We start from the raw sequence: 23,091 nt of genomic DNA, 5'->3' as shown, positions 1-23,091 counted from the left end.
ATATGAGAAAACTCTTATAAACCCACATATTTGATCAAGTTTTGAGTAATTCGCCCACCTGTTTGAATAAATGGGTTTTATAAGAATTTTTTTATATTCATTATTTGAATTGCTAACCATCCGGATAATAATTGGGACAGCAAATTGCCATCAGAATCTTTCAGTCATGACAAACCTGATACATTATCTGGATCTGAATTGTGAGTTTGTCCCATGCAACGTTAAAACCTCCTCTGTTTCTGTCTCCAACACTTGCTTCTTCAACTCCACAAAATGCAGAACACTGCCTTAGTTCTGTCTCTCTCAACCCCATTTCTGAAACCTCCAAACCCAACCCAACACTCTAAATTCACTCGGCTTTCACTCTCATCGTCTCCCACACCACTCGGCCTCACTTTCATTCATGGACTCCCACCAAAAAGTTTTCTTTATGCATTTTCTTCGCCACGCTTTAACACGCCAATATTTGGTTCCCTTTCTATTTCGAGCCAAAGAAACAACAAATTCAAGCTCAGGGCTGCTTCGTCGCCTGAGAATGCCGACGATACCGTGAAACCGAGCGGCGTGATTAAGACTTTGCAGCTGGGCGCCATGTTTGGGATTTGGTATATTTTGAATATCTGCTTCAACATCTACAACAAACAGGTCATCATCTATATCTTTTACTCCAGGTGTCTGCTCGGCCTTCTTTTTAGAATACTAAATGATTTCCGTAAAAGTATTAATCGTTATTCTAACATGATCATATCGGTAATGTTTGGTTAATCTCAAGACTGCTAGAATTTAAATGCTACGGCTCGTTTATAGGTTCTAAAAGTCTATCCATTTCCTGCGACGGTTACAGCATTTCAAGTAGGCATTGGGACTTTGATGATTATTTTGATGTGGGCATCTAATTTTGTTACCAGGCCAAAGATTACTTCTTCGCAGGTACCTTGTTCTTTTGATTATACTGTAAAATGAGCTGCATCCGGCTCAGTAATTTGAAAAATATTTAGTGAGCTGCTACGGTATTCGTACTGTTAACTCACACATAGGTTGTTTGAAAAATTTGCTGAGCCGGATGTGAATGTTGAATTGCGTATTCGCCCGTTTGATTGTGTGTTTTTTTTAATGAATATATTCACTTTTCAGCTTGCAGTAATTTTACCACTGGCTGTGGCGCACACAATGGGGAACCTCTTGACCAACATTAGTCTTGGGAAAGTTGCTGTTTCGTTCACTCACACAATCAAAGCTATGGAACCCTTTTTCACGGTTGTACTCTCTGCCTTGTTTCTTGGCGAGGTAAGCAATTCTATCCTATTTTGGGGGTCTTTTCTTTTGAAGGTATTATACACCCTATTTGTTCGAAACTTCGAAGATTATGAGAGGACAGTATCAGTATCAGAACTAAAAGCAATTAGGCCCCATTTCTTTGATTTCTTAGAATTTGTTTATATGTGTTCTTCTTCTTTTTCCTAATTGGTGTTTAATGAAATTGGAAAATGTTTCAAAAACCCCAAAAGTAATAACAAAAGAATGACATTTTGTTATAGGTTTGGAATTGCAGAAGATTTATGAAGAATTAGGAACTATGTACATGGTTTTCTTGTCTTTCTAGCATAAGTTTTCTGGCATCAGGAAAGGAAGAATTAGTACCTACATCCTAGTCATGAATGGGAAAATGCTATTCCATTATGTCATTCCAAGTTGTCTGAGTAATTCCCTTGGGAACTTGATTTGTATGTCAATGCATGAACTGGGAACTGTAACCTGTGCCCTCCTGAGTCCTTGAATACCAAGAATCTGAAGGAAATGATTGAAGTTTCTATAAACAAAATCTATCCTTATGTGTGTTTCTCTTAAATAATTTAAGCTGCATTGGTGGTGATTCGCTTTTGCACTTGCATCTCCTTTATATGAATTGATAATCTGAAATAAAAAGACAGATATTTTAGCATTTGATGATGAATGGTGGCAAAGGCACTCTATTTTCTACTTCTGAAGATGTGCTTTCTTAAATTCCTTATTCTTGTGACCTTGAAGATCTATACTAGTGCAGGCAATCTATGAAGGTGCTTGACTAATACGTGTTCACATCATGTACCACTCTCCATTTAATCTACATATAAGGTTATGTGACTTGAGTTTTGACCATCCTGTGCAAACAGAGGCCCACTCTCTGGGTAGTTTCCTCCCTCTTACCAATTGTGGGTGGAGTGGCATTGGCATCTTTCACTGAGGCCTCTTTCAATTGGTAAGAGAGCAAACTACAGTTGTCTCATTAAGGAGATTCCTTCAGACACAACCATGGATAGATTCTGCTAATAGATAAAACAATTACATTTGCTCAAAAGCCTGGTACTTATGATACTTGACTCATCTCTCCATGTTGAAACAGGACCGGTTTTTCTAGTGCAATGGCTTCGAATCTGACAAACCAATCCCGTAATGTATTCAGCAAAAAGTTAATGGCTAAGGAAGAGGTAAACAACCCAGATTTATTTGGCTAAGTTATTGTATAATCATATCTTCTAACAGTATTCTTCAACGATTTTCCATAACCAGCATTTTGTTCATAACAGGAAACTTTGGACAATGTCAATCTCTTCTCAGTAATAACCATTATTTCTTTTATCCTGTTGGTTCCTGCGGCTATTTTCTTGGAAGGCGTTAAGTTTAGTCCTTCATACCTTCAATCTGCTGTAAGTAGTGTATTTAAATAGTGAGAGATTACTCCCCACTTATTATTACTGTATAAAATAAAAGAAGAAGAAACCCTGCATCAAGCAGTTCTCTTTTCTTTTTTGTTCTAGGCAAATCAAGGTTTAAATGTTAGAGAACTATGTGTGAGATCACTTATGGCTGGATTCTGCTTCCATAGTTACCAGCAGGTGAGGCCTTTGATTCTTTGTGTTCTGTTTCTATTTGCTCAGTACACTGCAGACCATAAATGTGCATATATAGCTTCTTTTAGCAATGATTCTGCTTCATTTTTTTTGGTTTTGTGTTATGTAACTTATGTTAATCATAACTTGCAATGATAGCAGGTTCAAATTCTAAAGCTTAAAATTTTTTGAGCACAAACCCTACAAAAAATAATCAATTGCCATTCTAGTCTTCTAGAGATAGAGAATTACTCAAAAAACTGTTGAAAACTTGAATCACTCTGGTTGACTATTTTAGGCTGCTCTAAATCCTTTCTCAATTCCAGTAATTTGACAGTAGAAACATTAAAAGTATTGGGAGAGGCAAATAATCTCTCATGTTAGTCAGTAGTTGTCTATTGAGATTTGAGCACGTCCTTGTGAACGGTTCGATTTCACAGATGGACTTCCAGAGCTGCTTTTTTTTGGTATAATTCTTGGGGACCCAGCCTTTTCTAGTCAAGATTCTGTTGTTGTAGCTTATGTGTGGTTTAAATAAGCTTCAATGACAACCTAAAAGAAAAAAAAAAAAAAAAAAGGAAAAAACATTTTTGTCTGAAAATTTTATCAGGATATATGTTCTTTGGCTCCATTGTTTCAACTTCATGGACAACTATAATTGACTTTGAGCCCATATTTTGGGATTCAGCTTTGATCGAATTCCAATTGGATATGAATTGTTGGGATTGAAACACATTCCCTTACGTACTATTATAGAACACGTACATGTCTCAATCTCAACGAGTCCAATTTCGGCCAAACCCCATATTTTGTAGTACCCATTTTGCTCAGGCTAATTCTATTGTTGTTTTTTTTTTTTTTTTTGTGTGTGTGGGCAGGTATCCTATATGATATTAGGGAAGATATCACCTGTCACCCACGCGGTTGGAAATTGCGTGAAGCGCGTGGTGCTCATAGTCACATCAGTTATCTTCTTCCAAACCCCTGTCTCTCCTATTAACTCCCTTGGTAAATTATTCCTTGTAACCAAATATTATGCATTCATGTGAAGTTTCTCTACTATCTCTCTTCCTTCTTTTACGTTCATCTCCATTTGCTTTTACTGCAGGAACTGCTGTGGCTCTTGCTGGAGTCTTCTTGTATTCAAGAGCAAAGCGGATAAAGCCAAAGCCGAAGGCTGCTTGATTTTTACTGTAAATAAATTTTTTTAAAAAAATGATTGTAATCTTTATCCATTCCATAGAAAATTCTAATTTGTTTAGTGTGAAGATCATTTTTTTTGTGTGCCATAGTTTGCTCTTACACAGTATCCATCAATTGGTCTTCCTTGAAAAAAGAAAAAAAGAAGAAGCTTCTACCTAATAAAATCACAGGCGTCAGAACTTAAAATCTGTTTGAGATTGCATTTGAGAAATAGAGTTTCTAAGTCAAAAAGAGCTTTTGGGCAAAAGCTTCAATTTAAAGTTTTTGCCAAAAATGCGTTTTAGCCATTTTAGGCTTTTTAGACCCTTAAAAACGCTTTTAATTTATTTTACCAAACGAGTACTTTTTTATTCAAACAGACTTTTTGAGTATTAAAAACACTTTTAAACCCCTTAAACGCAATCCCAAACAGGCCTTTAAACTAAGTTTCGAACCCAAAACTTCTATTTTGATATTATGTTAAATTATTACTTATACTAAAAGCTTAAATTAATAGAAATTGGTGAATATAATCATTTAATTTAAGGCAAACTTCACTTGTTTTCCTTGATGTTCTATCACTTTTGCAACTATACCATTAAACTTTAAAAAATTGCAATGTCAGGTCATTATGTTTGAAAACTTTGCATTGTCACCCATCCATTAGGAATTTGTATTAAAATATATAGTGAACTAAAAATAATATTATTACCTCATGAATATTATGAGCGTTAAAATTGTGACAATTGGCAAGGTAAAATTATGACAAATGAAATTGTTATTTTGTTATTTAATGTTGATTTAATTTGATCCACCAATGATTAAAAAAATTATACGCGACATATTAGCCTGGACATTCAAATTGGAAAATCAAGAAAAAATAAATAAAGAAATGAAAATAATTTGTTTGCGAATAGAGATCTATAGGATAAGCTTTGAATTTGGGTAAAATTTAAATTAAATTATAATGAAAAACCAATGCATACGGATCGGGTTATAGCCTAGTTAGAATAATATGTAAATGATTAAATTCATAATTTTATTATCAATCAAATTTTTGGATCAATAATATCTATCATTTACGTCTTCTCAAGGCTAGATCTCGAAACTCAAAATAATTAAAAAATGATTTAAATGATCAAGTTCAAAAATTTTTATTAGTTTTAATTTTTAGAATAAGTGATGATTTAATAAGAATATATCTACATGCGTGTGCCTAATGATGATGGCTTTTTGAGACCTGTTATTTTTTCATTTCCCATCCATTTTTTTTTTTCAAACTCACCAATATTGAATTTGTAGGACTCACATTGAGAGTTCTACAGATCCAATGATAGATTTGATAAATAAAATATGAACTGAGATTGATGAGAGAAAAAAAAATAGCATTTCCATAGCTATATATATATATATATATATATATATATATATATATATATGTATCCTTAAAACCCAAAAGAGAGATATTTATAACAAATACCATGATAATTAACTAGTACTCCAAACTTCCACACATAAGTGAGGGATAGTACAAGTCTAACAGCTCTTAATAAAAACTAATCCAAATATTTTTTTTTCCTTTTTGGGATATGAACTCACACATACGAAAAAGAAAGAAAAAACCCTGCAGAAATGACATTTAATCCACTACTTGCATGATCTTTTCATACCCTTTTGAGAAGCCCACCAGGAATTCCACATGCAGATGGCGGCTCAAAGCTTTCCCTGACATATCATCTCCAGCAAATCCATCTCCTTCAACTCACCCTGCATAAGACTATCCATCTCGAAATGCATCTCAAACTCCATATTGCTGCTGTCATCAACCACAGGATTGCAGGGGATCTCCTCAAGCATGGACACAAAGCCATTGTTTTCAGGAGCCATGTTTTTGTCTGAAAACAAATCCAGAGCCTTGTTATGATCGTACGGTGGGAGTGCTGTCCAGTCTGTGGAGGTGACATCTGAGCCCTCCATCTGAATTTGGGGTTTGGTCATCATCACATTGAACATTTGTACGTTTGACATTTCTGCTGAGAGAGTAATATTCTTGTCGATTGTGGGCGAAGTTGAAGTAGAAAGGCTCTTTATGTAGCTTTGCAAGAGGGAGCCCTGCAGACTTGGGTCCTTGCATTTCTTCTTTGAATGCTGCCTTCTTTTTGTTGCATTCCAATGGTTTTTGATAGTGTTCTCAGTCCTTCCTGGCAGCCTCCTTGCAATTTCTGCCCATTTGTTTCCTATTTCTTTGTGGGCTTCAATTAGTATCATATCTTCCTCCTCACTCCATGTATCTTTCTGCAAAAACACATTAGGGTTTGTCAATATACGGAAAATGAGAGATCTGTGTAACATGCATGCACGTGCAAGATATATATAGTATAATTATCATGATACGTAATACTATATAATAAACCCATTTGTTTTTAAGATCAACTATATATAAAAATTAAGACAAAACCCTAAGAAGGTAAATGCTAATAATTAAACTGACTAATTAAGACTAGCCAAAAAAACAAAAAAATTTAAATGATTAAGATATATATTAGTAATTAATTTAGTTCAGTCATTTTCTTGTTGCGTTGAACTCATACTTAATATTATTAAAAATAAAATAATAGGATCTAGGTAAAGTTTTAAAGAGAAAATGAACATTATTTCTAATAATATTAGATTATTAATTATAATCGTATTTATTGGAAATGTCAATACATCTTATTTTGAGTAAGAAGTTAAATTTTACGTGCAAAACTACATTATCAAATGCTAGTAATTTCATGATTTCACATTAATGTATGCCACTAAAAAAATTTAGTCAAGAAAATCTTTAGCAATACTAGAAATAGAATCAGGTGAAATAGAAAAATACCAATGAATATTTATTCAAATAAAATTGCAATTTCATCATCTAAATTGGAAACTTATCTCATGGTATTGTCAAAATATAAGAGTATATAATGTTAAATACTACACATCCATCCCACTGGATTGATGTAGCTATACACATCAACCATTGGATCAGCCTTGTTAAAATAAATAAATAAAAATATCAAGAGATGTCTGACACATCAGCTCAATGGGATGGGAGTGGAATAGAAGTATAATATTTAGCATTAATCAAATATAAAACAGTGAAAACCTAGTTTATGATGCATTATTTCTAATGAGCTAGCTAGCTAGATGTGTACTTCAAAAATGGCGAGGTATGTTTGACCTAGGGTATTACTTGAAACTAAAAATCAGAATTTGAAAGAATTAAGAGATTGAAACTTTATTAAAATAAAATCACCATTTCATCATATATATATATATATATATATATATATATATATATATATATATATATATATATATATATATATATAAGGCAAGGTTATATATACAAGGAACGAATAGGAGAGGGGAACAATTTACGTGCAACACCAACAATATATCAAGGGCCATCTGTTTCAGGAGTTCACAATCTATCTTGCTGATGATCAGGTATGGTTAAAAAAAAGTCACCATGCCATGTTCTTAATTGCCTTGTCAAACAACAACTTAAAAACGATGGATAAATTTACAAAAAACAAAACAAAACATATTGACAAAGAAACAATATCAACAAAAATGCAATGTAATAATCTCCATATATTCGATAAGACACATCAAAAAGGTAAATATAATTACTGATTAATTTCCTGATTAATGCATGACTTAAAATGTATAGCATGTGTGTGTATAAGTATATGTCCCATAAAATTTGTTCTAAAGTAAACTTTTTAATATATTTAGGGCCTTTTTTAAAAGACTTTCTTATGATGGCCCCCTTCAAAAAAAATAAAATAAAAAATAAAAAATAAAAAATAATGCAACCTAACCCCTTATAGAGTTAATTCTTAATTATTTTCCTAGTTATAAGTAGACCTAAAGCGCAGGTATTCATATATTTTAGAAAGTAGACCAACAAGAAACAATAAAAGATAAAAATGCATCTTAATTATTAATAATCTCCACACATTTGGTAACGTAGGTATCAAAAAGTAAATACAATTATCAATTATTTCTTAATTTATGAATAACTAAAAATGTGTAACATGAACATATGTACATATGTGTATGTGTGTATAATTGGATAGGATAGCGCTCACATACTTTAGAAAGTGCGTCGTCAAAAAACACAATAACGGAAAAAATGCAACGTAATAATCTCCATATATTTGATAACACGTGTAAAAAAAGTAAATATAATTACCAATTAGTTCTTACTTAATTAAAATGTAACTAAAAATGTATAACATGCATAAGTTGATAGGGTAAGAGTTCATATACCTACTTTATAAAGCGCGTCGACTTGAAAATAATAACGACAAAAATGCAACGTAATAATCTCCATACATTTGATAACACATGTTAAAAGAGTAAATATGGTTGTCAACTTTTTAATTAATGAATATCTAATTGATAACACCAATGCCGCCACCGGCGACAACAACAACCCCGGGCCGATGCAAGTCATAGATGATAATGATGCCGTGGAAGAAGCTAAAGAGGATTCAAATGGCCTACTTGAGAGCGTCAAGGAGAAGATGAGTAATACATATCATAGTCCGAAGCATGGAGATCAGAGAGGGAGTTTTCAGCAATGAAAGGTAGGCAGAGGAGAGAACTTGATTTTGGAGAGGACGGTGGAGAGATGGTGGTGGGCTTGGTGGCGGGAGGTGTAAATTTGGAGGAGGTGGGATGGTTTAGTGATGGTGTGGAGCAGTTTGGCCATGTGAGCTTGCTCTAGTGATAGAACCAGTTGCTCTACCACCGGCACCGACGGTACCTCTGCGATGTCCTCCATGATATTTTTTTTCCTTTCTCTTTCATTTTTTTTTGTCTAAAGCTTTTCTTTTTTGTTATCGTTAAAAACTAACGAATCTTGGCCATTCAATTTACTAACCGGAGATGTCGAGTTATTTTATTAACCGAATGTTAGTCGATCCTAAATACTTAAGAAACCATGCCAATAAAAAATTAATAATAGCTAAATTTCAAATTAAGTAATAATCTCCCAATATTACACGCGTAAAAAAATAAAAATAAAAAACAAAAATACAACTACCCATTTTTTAATAAATGAATAGCTAAAAATGTATGTGAATGCATATATGTGTGTAATTTGAATAACTGTAAAACACAATTGAATAAAAAGTTGTGTTTTTGTAAGTATTTATATATGTATGTATATATTATATATGGAAGATATATAACATAGGGCAAGAAGAAGAAGAAGAAAGGGGAAAAACCCTAATGTCTGGCCGCAAGTGATTGTGCCATCTCTCCCTACACTGCTTCCCCACTCTTCCATTCAGCATCTTAGCGATTTGAGACCATTTCTTAACTCCAAGCTGATCTACCAACTGCACCAGCTGCCTGCAAACCAAATTCTTCATCAATCAAAAACACAAAACCCTAATTGAGAAAATATATATATATATATATAAGGTTCCTCTTGCCAAAAAATTAAAGAAATTAATTAACCAAAAAATAAAGTATATATATACCTGTCTTCTTGAAGAGTCCACTGGCCTTTGATTATGTTGTTTTTCTTTTGAATTTTGGTTGCCTTTCTTATGTTCACTCGCTTCCTCTTCTTCTCATCATAAGCAGCAGCACTCCTGTGATATCCATTTTCCAAGGTTATGCATGAGACGTCATCTGCCAACCTAACATTTGCTGATCCAAGTTCTTGAATGTTCAGAGGCAGAACCAAATTTTTCTGAGGATTATTATCCCAAAGGCCTACAGAATTCTCAAAGCCATGCATGTTTCCATCAGATGCTAAAAGGGTAGAAGCATAGGCATTGAAATCCTTCAGAAACTCCTCAGAAGCCCATGGGGCTTGAATCCCAGCAAGGGGGTCTGAGGAAGACTCCTCAACGTTGAAATGATGATGATGATCATCATCAACATGGTTCTCATCAGGATTCAGACTAAACCCACTGATGGGAAAGTGGTGGTGATGATGATCATCAAAATGCTGAAAATCATGAACCAATTCCTTAGAGGAAGAGGTTTCTACGGAAAACCCATTTGTTAAATCAGCTGGTTTCAAGGGATTATCAGAGAAAAAGCTGGAAAGAAAAGGAAAATCCTCTCTTAAGCTGTTGTCAAACTCCATGCAGTGGAGAGAAAAAGCTCAAGAAAGGAAGGGTGGTTTAATGTGGTGTAATGGGGGGGCTCTGTCTCTGTGGGCTTTATTAGTGTGAGAAGGAGCAGGGTTGTGGGCCCACTTGATTCAAAAACCGTTGGTCATTCCTGTGATCCTACGGCTGAGGTTAATTGTTGATTGTGACTGTTGAGCTTCCCACTCTTAGTATTTTCAAGGGGGGATAAAAGAAAAAAGAGTATAAATGATTAGGTCGTTATATGGTGTTGTACTTTAGGAAAATTCTCGGACAGATGAACAACACATGGAAGACATGTGCTGCTCTTCGCTGCGTTTTAAGGCATAATCCCCAAAACGGCATGCTTCCCATGTGTATATTTTTTATTAGATCAGAGCCACCAAAGCTAAGATCACGGTTCTATCGGGCGAATCGGACCGTCGGTATGTGTTCTATAAGCTAGGAGAGCTATAATTAATTCAACAAATTAAAAGAAAATGTTTATAAGCTAGATTGAAATCTCCTCCGCCAATTAACTGTTTGAATTACACCTGATTTGAATAGATCGCTTGTTTTGAGTAGGTACGCATGCACCCTATACTGCCTAAGACAGGTGGATCTCACGGCCTTCGTCTCACGCAATGACAACCAATTTCATAATTATGTTTCTTAGCTAAGTGCCAACTAAATTCGAGAAAACAAAGTCCGGGTCATGTTTCCAGATATTGTAGCTTTAAATGCTCTTTTCTTTTCTTTTTTAAATTAAAAAATGATACAAATCATTAATTTCATTGCACATCTTCGATACACAGTTGATAGACAAATCCACCGTTGAATTTGTGAAACTCACAAATATAATGATGAATTTGCAAAAAGGATGAGCATGGGATGAATAATGGAATGATGAATGACATCTCATTTTTATTAGAATTGTGAGTCGAAGTGAAAAAAAATGAGTGTGATCAATTATTTTGAGGATAGTTCAAATACTAAAACATTCAATTCAAAATGATTTTTTTTAGGTAATCTTTTCATCAAAATTAATAGAGATACGGTTTATAAATATGACCAATTAGAATAGAGATTCTCAACAATTTTTTTTTTGTCTGAATGGAGCATGTTTCGGACTGGTGGGCTCCATAACAACTCTCTTACATTTGTTGTGCGGACTACAAGCAATCCGAACAACAAATTGCATGTTGTAGATCCCAATCCGTCATTTGGAGCTAAAATATAATTCAAAAAAAAAAAAAAATCCAACAGTTGATCAAATACGTATATAAATGGATTGAGATTCTCTGTTAATTATTAGATTGTTCACAATTTACAAAAATCCAAACAGCTTAAAAGAATGCTTGTACTTGTGAGGTTCACTTGTTTCAAACAAGTGAGTCCCACATTCTAAGTTATCCGAAACAAGTGAATCTCACAATTCCCTCTCTTAAACTGGTCAAATTTTTACCGGCCTAATTTCTCTTTATCCTTTACAATAAAATAAGCAAGCCTCTTTTAACTCTCATAACATAAGGGTTATTCTCTTTTCTCTATATTTCTATCAAAGTTATAAAAAGCAAATTCCTCTAAAAAAAAAGTCCTTTAGCACCGACCAGTGACGTAAATGGGTTTTAGATAGAATTCACAATTTTATTTTTTATTTTTTTGTGGGGGTCGGGTTGGAAACTTGGAGGGGTCCTAAAGGGAGGGTAACAAAGTTATTTCACAACAAAGGTCGGTGACGGTAACCATATTTTTTGTCGTTTAGGTAATAAGGTTGAAACCTGGAAGGGGTTGTTTGAAGCCAAGACTCATGTCAAGAGCTGTGTGTGCAAATAAAAGCTAAGCACTTAATTCGTAACTGACTTTTCAATATCTCCTTAATTGGCATCCAATTTAATGGCCCTATTTATTCATAATTAAATTATTGCTATACTTAGAAATATACACTTATTTGATATGGATATTCCCAACTAGTTTGTCTATATCCATTTCTCTCCAATTTTCTTCCTGCAGTTATATATACCACTAACATTTTATTCAACCTGAGTTAGAAAAAATCTTATTAAATTGACATTAATTTATCCATATAACATATGAGAATTAAAAAAAAAAATCACCTACTCTAAAAAGGAAGGCATTTAAACCCAATTTATAAAATTGTCATATTTCCCTTTAGTACGTGATAATCATATGTTTTTTTTTTTTAATACTTCCAACTATCTTACAATACTGACGTAACCTTTGGATCAGCCATTGTTAAAAAAAAGATAAAATAATAATAATAATAATAAGGATTGAATGTGGACTGTCAAGTCAACAATGTGTGATAGTTTTGGGATAAAATTAATGCGGTTTCTAGCTTTACTTTTTTTTTCCTTACCATGTGAGAATCATATATATATTTTTTAAAATATATATATATACATGACAATTTTATAGACTGAATTGAAAAAAGTTCATCCTACCTAGTTTGGAGAAGAAAAACTCTTATCTAAAAAGAATAATTATTAATTTAATAGGCCGGGTTGGAGATTCCTGAAACACTCTGTCCAAGAAGAACAGATATCAATTTAAAATGTTGGATTGGTGGAAATCTCCAATCTGGCTAGTTTGGATTATAATTTTGTCATTTTCGTAATATTCTGTTTGGAATGTAGAAGCAACAAAATTGGAGTTTAAACAGCATATATATTATTTCATTAATTTTCTAGTTCTCACAGAAATTGTGATACTTTATAATTAATAATACATAAGAGTAAACTATGGGTTTTTTTTTTTTTTTTTTTTTCAAGGACAATAAAGATTGTACCTTAATGTATTTTAATTTAATTCAGTAAAACGCTTGATAAATATTTTCAAATCATTAAATAAATTAAAAAAAAAAAAGTTCAAATCATGAAAGAAGAATATTTTTGCATGCATTAAAAGAGAGAGGGATAAGCGTGAGATGCCCATAGCAGGAATATCCTGATCATGTGGCGAAATGTAGTGCATGAAATACATGTGTAACAACAAAAAAACAAAAAGAATTGAAGGACCCACCCTTGCATTTTCCTTTTTCACTTTCCCAATTTGAATATTAAAAAAGAAAAAGAAAAAAGCAGGATATATAAGCCCTGTCCCATTTCTCTCCTGGTAGCAGTACGGCCTCCACAAAAATACAATACAATAACCAACCAGATATATACCCAAAACGACATGAGGAAACTGGCATGGGCTACCAAGATATAGAGACACACGTATAGACAAAGGAAAAATGTTAAGACCTATAATTTTTTTTTTTTAACTTGTTGATACGTGTTAACATGTGATATGTGATTGCATAATGTTAATTTTTTCTTAGTGGTTGACATGTAATTGTAAGTTTTTCTTAGTGAAATAGAGGGCATCAAAATCCCACGTGAGATGCACATGAGATGATTTTTGTCTAATTAGACAAAAATTAGTAATAGATGGTCTGAATTGAAATTTTTTGAAACATTAGAGGGGTACATTGCCAATTTTTAAACATTGAGGTTCGAATTGAAAAATTCTTGAAACTTCAAGGGAGTAAAGTGAATTTTTTCCAAAAATATATTAAGATTGAAGGACACTTGTTGACGCGTTGACATGCATCGACAAGTTGCAAATGAATTGTAGAGTAATTGTAAGTTTTTCCTTTTTTGGAAAAAATTCACTTTACCCCAAATGACACTTCTATATCTTCCCTAAAGAAGTGGCTTGAGGCCCTTGCCGCCGTTGGTTAAACTTAAACTAAACCCCATTAACGTTTATCTAGGATGGTGTTGGTTTTGATAGAGCAGCCTTGTCGTCGTTGTTGGAAGACACCACAGACAAATTGTGAAGACAGAGGAGCTTAAATGTCAAGATTCCAGATGTCCTCCACTAACAAGACTGTGAAGGCAAGCCTTAGCATTCCAAAAAGTCAAAGAGGGGCTGATTCGGAGTCTTCATAGATTGCCAAGGGCAAAGCTAGCTTTTTCTTCGGAATGCATGCCATGTCGCCCCTCCTGGACCAGTCCTGGTCATGTGAAATCTCTACAGCAAGGAAGTAAAAAAGCTAGAAATATATGGCCAATTTTATGTTAAAATAGAAGAAAAGAAAGCAATGCAACTGAGCACACAACATTCCAGCGAGAGCAGCATATGTTCAAAAGTTGAAAGGAAAATGCTTCATTTCCTCTTCTGGGCCATGAAATCATATGAATCCCACACATGACTCTACAAACAATAATAAAAATAAATTATTATTGTTCAGAATGGATCATTTTTCCATTCTGAAGCCTACTAACAATATAAAATAAATAAAAAGGTGCCATTTCAACTTTTTTGAGGTTACTTGTTCACATCTCATTAATTTTTATGGCAGACTCCTGTGAGTGCACCCCTCAGCATCCCAAAGAGATGGCAAGTTGCACGCACACAAGAAGCGTTCTGGCGCTGGAAACAATGAGCAAGTTGCACATTCAAACAAATATCAAGACCATGAAATATGACTATAGTAAATGGCTATGAAGGTCATTGTATTACAAAGCAGATATATCAAAACATTTTGTGAGTGGTCGGTGCCCCTTTCTCTTCCTACCAAAAGCAAGAAAGAGAACAAAAAAGGTTGTCAAAGGTTTAAGAGGGATCCATCTGGTTCAGTCTTTAGGCCCCTCCAAACTCAATACATAAAGTCAACTTCTACACCATGGTCGCCCTAGTTACAGCCCCTACTTACACTTCAAACACTACACAACGAACAAAAAGTATAGCACCAGATGACATGCTCTAACCGCATCTTTAAGCCCCACGAAGTATAGCATCATCTGCTGCACGGTACATGTCATCCTCATCCTGAGGAATCATGCCTTCTTCTTCTTCCCCCAAATAAGAAGAATGAGGTCCTTTGGCAAATCCTCCACCATCCTTGGGTTCCCTTGTAGTCTCACCATTCTGGGATGACCGATTACGTTCCATCATTGCCTGGTGAAAACTGCGCGCTGGGGAGCGCTCACGAGCCTGAGGAACCCTATCATACCTATCAGGGCTACGACTACGGCTGCGGTCACGGTTCCAACTCTTATTACGATCACCAAAAGCAGATCCAACGGTGGGGCTCCGACTGCGACGTTCATACCTGTCTCACACAACAAAAAGGTATGTCCAACCATTACATCTCAAAAGTAGACATTATAAAGACTTGCTCGAGAAAAAGAAAACAAATTTTTGGAACTACAAGGCCAATTGAATTGCTTTTACTTGGCATCCCCATACTTTTTCTTCCAAAAAAATGTGGCTCTCTCTCTCTCTCTCTCAAGATGTGGTTGCCTAATCAATATTTATGCGATTATACTGAGCCAAAACTGAAAAAAATAAAATAGAAGGAAAAACACTTCCGCTAGACAGTATCAAATCCAAATGCAGATAACGTTAGAAGTAACATTGCAATGATTTATGCACATTATGAACCGAGTAAAACTTGACAAACCCCATACAAAAATTTGAACGCAGGAAGTAATAGTTGCACCATGGTAGAATGGAAGGGCTTAAAAAAAAGAGGTAAACAATGAGTTATATATATATATATATATATATATACGAACTAATAAGAGGTAAACAATAACTTAAAAAATAAATAAATAAAAAAATAGAAGACAAAAGCCCCAGTAGTCAGTACCTCTCACGTGCCTCAGAGTCATAGCCACGACCCCCACTTCTTTCTGACCGGCCAGAAGAGGGTGGAGCAAATGCCCACCCACCCCTTCCACCATGACCTGAATCATTACGCCCCCCACGGCCCCCATCACGACCACCAAAACCAGAACCAGATCCCCAGCGTCTAGACCGGCCCATCCCACCACCACGAGAAGCCATGTCACGAATTTCTGGAGGGACTCGCTGATTTGCGCCTTCCAAAACTTTCATGAGATCTGAAGCATACTTGGCATCCTGGTCACCAAAGAATGTGTAAGCCAGACCAGTGGCACCTGCCCTCCCCGTCCTCCCAATCCTATGAACATAATCCTCGACTCCTGTAGGGAAATCATAGTTGACAACCACCCTGTGACAAAAATTATGAATAATTGTTACTTGTGATTTTTCACCTCCGAAAACAATAGCATTGGAAAAGGCATAATGTCTCTTTTCTTTTCTGGGTTTCTTATTAACTTAGAAGTTGAAAGCATCGCAAAACCATCTAAGAGGTACAAATTATAAAACTACTAAGGACAGCATTGTAAAACAGAAGCTGGCAGATGAACCAAAGAATAAAAAAGTGTAAATCAGCACATCTTCAACTAGTTACTTCAATTGATACCGTGGCCACAAAAAAAGAAAAGAAAAAAGAAAGCCAATAAGAACATATTTTAGTTCTTCAACTCCTAAAGTAATTGCAGTCATGCAAAATGAAGGAATATGCTGTCATTTCATTGACAACATTAGGAAAATCACTGTCACAGATGTGTTATTAACATCCATCTTTCACGAAGGCTCCCAATGCCATGAACATCATCCTCCACTCCCGTGGGGAAATCATAGTTTAATAACCACCCTGTGACAAAACTATGACTGTAATTGTTGCCTTAATTTTTCACCTCAGAAAACAATGACACAGGCAAAAGAGTATTACAGTTACATCTCTTTTCTAGTCTTTTTTTGTAAGCTCTAATTAATCATAAAAAACTTGTAACAGGCACAAATTATAAACTTAATAATAACTGCATTCAATAACAGAAGCTGGCAGATGTACTATAGATGGCTCAGTCAAGTAGCGTAGATCAGCACATTCGTAGATAACTTAAATTACATACGTACTATTAATTTTCAACCCTGTACATTTCAAAAGAAGTTTTCAAGGGGAAGAAATATCAGAAACACTTGAACTGACAGCCCCAAAAAGCAGAATGCTAAACATTTTTTTCGTGTTATATCATTGCCCCAAACTTTGTTTCTTGGAAAATAATTCTAATATAGAATGCAGTACCATAAAACATTAAAGAAGCGACTATAAACTAGGGAGTCCCCAACCTGATGTCCTTGATATCCAGTCCTCGAGCTGCAACATCAGTTGCTACAAGAATCGGAGACCTCCCAGTCCGGAACTGACTCAAAACATGATCCCTCTCACCCTGAGATTTGTCTCCATGAATAGCAGCAGCACCAAACTGGCGGCTAAGATTGCGGGCAAGTTGGTCGCACATCTTCTTGGTTGAACAAAAGATAATTATCTTTGATCCTGGTTCTTGAGATCTCAATATCTGCTCCAGTCGTCTGTGTTTCTCTATGTGTGCCAACACTTCAACATGCTGCAAGATGCCAAAAAAATACAGCTTTAAGTATAGCACATATGAAAGCAAAACTTCTCCAACAATTCCCTGATAACAAAATACAATACAATTATGCGCATCACAATAAGAGGTTTTAAGAGAGAAGGAAAAGAAAACCCAACTCAAACAAATAAATATATGTCCACATATACTTAAAGCCAAATCATGACAAGCAATAATACTACAATTCGTTTCGAACCTGTGTGATGGACTTGTTTGCGACAAGCTCATCCACATTGCCAATGTTAACCTGAACAGGATTGACCAGCAGATCTGCTGCAATCTTCCGAACCTCTTTTGGCCATGTTGCTGTATACATGAGGGTCTGGCGGCGAGGAGGCACCTCCTTTACAATCTTCCTTATCTGAGGTTCGAAACCCATGTCAAGCATGCGATCAGCCTCATCAAGCACAAGGTAAGAAACTTGATGAAGGCTAATTCTCCTCATCTCAAGAATATCATTCAAGCGCCCAGGAGTGGCAACCACTATGTCTGATCCTCTGTCTATATCTCTTAACTGGGGTCCCTTCGGTGCTCCTCCATATAAACACTATCATGAACAAAACATATAATAACATCAGTACCAAACCATATGTCAGCTATAAGCATCAGCAAAGATATCAGGAGAAGCAAACATAATATTTATAGTAAAGATAAAATTACATCTGCAATATCAATGCCTATATCTGGAAAAATAAATACATGATATATATTTATATCTAATTGGAGTTAGATGCAATGTACCGTGCAAGAAAGTCTTGATGACTGTCCAAACTTCACAGCTTCATCTTGTATCTGTGTTGCCAACTCCCTTGTTGGTGACAATACCAACACGGTTGGACCCAACTTAGGGTCATTACGGCAGCGCTTGAGATGAATAAATCCTGGAAGCAAGTAACCCAAAGTTTTCCCAGAACCAGTTTTGGCAATGGCCACTATGTCTTTACTTTGAAGAGCAATCGGCCATGACTGTGCCTGAATTGGAGTTGGGGCAGGGAACCCAGCATTGTGTACCTGGAAAAGCAAAAATCCAGCAACCCCTGTGAGAGCGGCACTGGCTTCTCATTTCTGTTTTTTTGTTTTTTTTTTTGTTTGTTTCTGTTTTGAACCTAATGGCAGAAGAAGCACCATCCCCCATATGCAGGCGGCCAATGCTTGCTGATGCAAGCTAGAGCAGGAGGAGGCCTCTTCTTCCGTACGGACTGAGTGGCAGACTGAATCATCACCAACGGCAGTCCTGGCCACGAACTTGGATGATTCGGAAAGCCCTTCCCAAAAATTGGTCCACCTTATAAGGGCGCTCCAAATTAAATGCAAACCCCCCACAAAGAGGGCACACAGCGTACGACATAAGCTCCTCCCAGGAGCAAATATCGCACCTGCGACAAAAAGTACAGATGGCAAAAAAGGATTAACATGAGTCTGAAACTCAACATTGGACCTCCAGCAATCACAGAACTTTGCACAAGCAGCAAACTTACGTGAAATCTTGGCCACTGATAACCCATAAAGACCGAAACAACAAACTAAAGGAACAAAAGAGAAACAGAAGATCATACCTCTCTAAGAATCTCTGATGGAAAACCAGTAGACTCAAATGATGTAAAAGGTGGAGGCACATTATCACCCTGAAAAAAAATATATTGTAAAGGAAAAACAAAGTATAAACTATCATAAAAAGATGAATGCTTTTTACCGTAAGGAAGTAAAGAAGCATAAACTTATCTCCAATAAATAAATTTTTTTGATAAGCCTTATAAATAAATTTTATAAACAATTCATAGAAAGATGAATACATCAAGCCATACAGTATAAAAGATATATAAACTGTTTTATATATAATGTTTGTCTGTGAAAATAAACTTTACATTAATTTTTTTTTTTTTAATAAAAAAAAAGGAAAAAAAAAACAGAAAAAAAAAATGAAATGAAAATTGCAACTTTGAAAACTGAAATGGTTTACTAATTCACAAGAAATAGTAGTTGTTAACCAACTATACTTTTCACTCTATACATTAGAATAAGTCTCTTGTGAAGGGTGTGTCCAAAAGAACCCAACAGTGATGGCGTAACTACAGTTTTAAGACGAAATTCGCTAAAACAATTCAGATACACCATGCTTAAGCAATGCTAGGACAATGAAACAAGGACAAAATACCTGTCTTGAAAAACTGACTTCAATGTTATTGATTCCTATATTGACCATACACTTAAGTATGACAGCAAATGGATCAGCTCTATAAGCAAAGCTGAGAATCTAATAAACTACTAAATTAACCCTGATATATGGTTTTCCCCTTCTCTTCAACTCAATAAGGAAAAATATCATATCTCATAGGTAATCAAGCTAAACCTGTTAACGTAAATAACCATACATCTTCCATCTAACTAAGGAAAAAAAATCAAGTTTACAGATTCTGAATAGAACCAGAGATCATTGGAAAGAGGACTGGGAAGTGAGGAACGGCTTCCAATACATCCAGTCAAAAGAAATGTCAAGATCACTGAAATTTAAACATCATTGTACTATATATCCAAATCCAATGCATGAAGCTTTTAAATACTTACAGTAACGGATATTTCATGCCGACGACGATAAGACTCTGCAGAGAGGCCAGCTCCTACATCTGACGCTCCTCGTGTGGAAGATCCTCCATGTCCAGCACCGAGTGTCCCATTTGGAGCATTTATGGAATGGACAGTTCCACCTCTTTCACTCTAATGCAAAATTATGGACATTGCATTAGTCTCAATTGAAGAACAAAGATAAAGGAAACATAATATATGGTTCAAGAGTTTAAGAGGAGGTCTGGGGAAACTTCAGTTTGCCCCCATGTTCCTGCTTTGGATCAATGGTCATTTTGAATTTGTTAACCAATTCTTTGAATTTCAGTAAGACATATACAATAATTGGGATCTTGTTAGCAAAATGTGAAGAAGAAACATCAAACCAAGGCTCTTAACCAGATGCAACAAAAGCTATAGCTGTGTGGATTTTGAGACTCTTCAATACCATATACTAAGCCCATTCCAAAACTTCTTGGTAGAACTTTCTATTTCTTGATAGGGAAAATTATAACTTGCTTACCAACAAAATTGAACCTGTGACCTCACCTCCACCCTTGTTTTGGACAGAGGGAGTCAAGGGACCATTGGCTTCTGTTGAACATATTTCATTACTCAACATAAAAGAAACAGATATCATCCAGTATTTTTGAAGTTAATTATCATCTATCCTACAAGCATTTTTTAGACTATATGCAAACTAATGGGGTAAACATCTGGTTAAAACTATGAATTACTTATTTATAGAAAAAATTCTGGTTAAAACTCAAGAAAGTCAAAGTAACACTGTCCATGCCATGTACCATTCATGAAACAAAATTAGCTAACACAAGTGGAGTGCAAACCTGCTGACTCCTTGATCCGGCCTCAGGTTTTGACCCACCACTGCTGCCTCTGCCATCAGGACCATAGCCATGACGCTGTCCTTGAGAAGATTGTTGAACTTGGACAGAAGAACTAATAGGCACTGAAATGGACTTCTGTGGAGGAGCAAAGCTTGTAGGCCTTTCATATTGGGTGACATTTGTCTCTGGATTCCAAAAGTAAAGGTATCCAGTTTTACCATCAACAAGGCCTCTCCATGGTTTGGGGAGGGTGGGGTCCTCTGGTGCATACCGCGGACCTGCAGAAGAGAGAGTCGCAGTGGCAGCCATTGCAAGGAAAGCACCAAGGCAATCGAACACAAACCTAAAACACAAAATATGGGTAATTATAAAGACAGACTAGGCAAACAAAATCTCCAAAAAGACGAACTTTAAAGCCAACAACAAAGGAGGAACACACGAAAGAAACAGCGTACCACCAGCTACATAAAAACAGTTAATTAGCACAAGCAAAAAGCAAGAACTTTCTAGACACAAGATGGGCCAATTAGAAAACAAAGACAAACAATAAAACCATAAAAAGAATTAAAAAAAAAACACCTGCCTACTATACTAAAAAACTGAGCTGAGTAAGTATAAATTGAGTGTACATCTTAATAATCCGTGACCACAAAGACTCAGGTGATTTTAATATCACTCCCTCCCTTCTATTTTCTAAGCTAAAACAGAGCACATGATTAACAAAAGCAAATTAATATCAGGGAATCAGCTCAAACAAGCCACAATTTCACAGACTTGTCCATTCAAAGACGCAATTTAACATAACACCGTAAAATCCTAGCTCACAAACAACTTCATATCCTCACAACTAAACAACAATCGAGCTCCAAGACTTGGAACATTCCCTTTAGTTACCGATAAAATAACGAAATGAAAAAAGGGGAACAAAAACTAAAACCAGCAGCTCGTATTCACCATAAAAAATAAAATAAAATAAATAATAAATCGAAAAATGTACCAAACGAAATTTAATAAAAGAAATAATAAAACAATACAAAATTTTCTCAGGTCCCAAACAATTGAAAATCCCAACAACCAAATACAGAAGTCGAAATTCGAACTTCCAGAGCAACCAAACAGAGCGAATAGAAAACAAGAAATATCGCACCCAGTAAAACCCTAGATTTAACCCGCCCGCATGATAAGACAAATCGAATTCAGATCTGAGCAAGAAAAAAAAAAAGAAAAAAGAAAAAAGAAATAGTACCTGACGACGTCGGATTGAGATTTGAAGAGCGAGAAATGCTGGGAGTATCTGACTCGACCCTCCTTATCCCCCTCTCTCTCACTCTATATATCTTTGTGGTTATATACTCCTCGAGAGAGAGAGAAAATTACGCTTCCGAAGGTCGAGAAGCGTAGAGAAAGGAAAGTGGGAAGGAGATGAGACCCGAATCGGGTATTTATAGAGATCTAAAGGTTTTGAAGGAAAATGACCTTGGGTTGGGTTGGGTTGGGACTATGGTTAGGTATTTACTATTTGGGTCCGCGTTTTGACCCAAGTAATTAAGTCATTGTCGCCTTTTTGGAAAATAAAATATTTGGGTTAGAGAGATACTTTCATTTGGAAACAAAAAGTATGAGGCTTTGGTGGGTAGCTCGACAATCGATTGCTTTATAATAAGAGATTATTAGTTTGAATCCTCATTTATTTTCTAACATGGACATGTGAAAAGAAAAAATTAAGAGGCTTTATTTATGGGCTGGACTTTAAAATAAAAACATTAATAAACAATTTGAAACAGTTATAATTGTTTTTGCTTTTCCAAAGCAATGTTATATGCCCCACATTTTTTATACCATTTAATACAAATAACAAAAAAAAAAAGCCTTTTTTTTTTTTTCCTAGGATTTTGGAAAGTATAATTATATACTTAGTGAGAGTAAGGCTACTCAAATGGGGCGGCCGTTAACCGCTTTGACAAGCGGTTATTAAAAACCACTAATTGCCTAAGGCGGTTGCGGTTAACGGTTTTAGAAAGTAGGGCAATGCAGTTATAACAGCTAACCATCTTCATTTATATATAATAATATAAATATATTCTGAACATAATTAATCCATACACCCACGAGCTTCGTGTCTTACCAAGCATGTAAGTATTCTGAACACATTTCCTTTACAATATGTTTGCAAATACATATAAACAGCATA

At 35.3% G+C, this 23,091-nt stretch overlaps 3 protein-coding genes across 3 annotated transcripts; 1 reads left to right on the top strand and 2 right to left on the bottom strand.

Moving 5' to 3' along the window:
* Positions 1-241: 241 nt before the first annotated feature.
* Positions 242-4,125, top strand: LOC132182466 (phosphoenolpyruvate/phosphate translocator 2, chloroplastic). Its single transcript, XM_059595720.2, has 9 exons — positions 242-645; positions 808-930; positions 1,135-1,287; positions 2,154-2,239; positions 2,384-2,468; positions 2,568-2,687; positions 2,799-2,876; positions 3,749-3,878; positions 3,979-4,125. Exons 1-9 carry the CDS (start codon positions 274-276, stop codon positions 4,053-4,055), a joined length of 1,224 nt encoding a protein of 407 aa, XP_059451703.2. The 5' UTR covers positions 242-273; the 3' UTR covers positions 4,056-4,125.
* Positions 4,126-5,646: 1,521 nt separating this feature from the next.
* Positions 5,647-10,197, bottom strand: MYB118 (myb domain protein 118). The gene is made up of 3 exons (XM_059595401.2): positions 9,581-10,197; positions 9,323-9,449; positions 5,647-6,347 (listed from the first exon to the last, which is right to left on the bottom strand). The coding sequence occupies exons 1-3, from the start codon at positions 10,195-10,197 to the stop codon at positions 5,766-5,768; spliced, it is 1,326 nt and encodes a 441-aa protein (XP_059451384.1). The 3' UTR covers positions 5,647-5,765.
* A 4,456-nt stretch (positions 10,198-14,653) lies between these two features.
* Positions 14,654-22,328, bottom strand: LOC132180420 (DEAD box RNA helicase family protein). The gene is made up of 9 exons (XM_059593228.2): positions 22,147-22,328; positions 20,901-21,243; positions 20,059-20,208; positions 19,050-19,118; positions 18,235-18,504; positions 17,690-18,040; positions 17,192-17,469; positions 15,843-16,226; positions 14,654-15,302 (listed from the first exon to the last, which is right to left on the bottom strand). Exons 2-9 carry the CDS (start codon positions 21,207-21,209, stop codon positions 14,966-14,968), a joined length of 2,148 nt encoding a protein of 715 aa, XP_059449211.1. The 5' UTR covers positions 21,210-21,243; positions 22,147-22,328; the 3' UTR covers positions 14,654-14,965.
* Between the last annotated feature and the right edge of the window lie 763 nt (positions 22,329-23,091).

This window comes from Corylus avellana, chromosome 5 (assembly GCF_965113065.1).
Source record: "Corylus avellana chromosome 5, dhCorAvel1.hap1.2, whole genome shotgun sequence".
In the NCBI taxonomy this organism is placed as follows: domain Eukaryota; kingdom Viridiplantae; phylum Streptophyta; class Magnoliopsida; order Fagales; family Betulaceae; genus Corylus; species Corylus avellana.
Note: the sequence above shows the minus strand (reverse complement) of the source record. Positions and strands in the feature narration are given on the sequence as shown.

Bases quoted from the DNA above. Each gene is read 5' to 3' on its own strand.
- LOC132182466 (XM_059595720.2), top strand. From the start codon at position 274: ATGCAGAACACTGCCTTAGTTCTGTCTCTCTCAACCCCATTTCTGAAA. The intron at 931-1,134 runs GTACCTTGTTCT...TTCACTTTTCAG, and splicing joins CAAAGATTACTTCTTCGCAG to CTTGCAGTAATTTTACCACT. The intron at 2,877-3,748 runs GTGAGGCCTTTG...GTGTGTGGGCAG, and splicing joins GCTTCCATAGTTACCAGCAG to GTATCCTATATGATATTAGG.
- MYB118 (XM_059595401.2), bottom strand. From the start codon at position 10,197: ATGGAGTTTGACAACAGCTTAAGAGAGGATTTTCCTTTTCTTTCCAGC. The intron at 9,450-9,580 runs GTATATATATAC...TTTGGTTTGCAG, and splicing joins TGGACTCTTCAAGAAGACAG to GCAGCTGGTGCAGTTGGTAG. The intron at 6,348-9,322 runs GTTTTTCCCCTT...GTGTTTTTGCAG, and splicing joins ACTTGCGGCCAGACATTAGG to AAAGATACATGGAGTGAGGA.
- LOC132180420 (XM_059593228.2), bottom strand. From the start codon at position 21,209: ATGGCTGCCACTGCGACTCTCTCTTCTGCAGGTCCGCGGTATGCACCA. The intron at 20,209-20,900 runs GTTTGCACTCCA...ATTTTGCATTAG, and splicing joins CCGGATCAAGGAGTCAGCAG to AGTGAAAGAGGTGGAACTGT. The intron at 18,041-18,234 runs GTACATTGCATC...TGTTCATGATAG, and splicing joins CATCAAGACTTTCTTGCACG to TGTTTATATGGAGGAGCACC.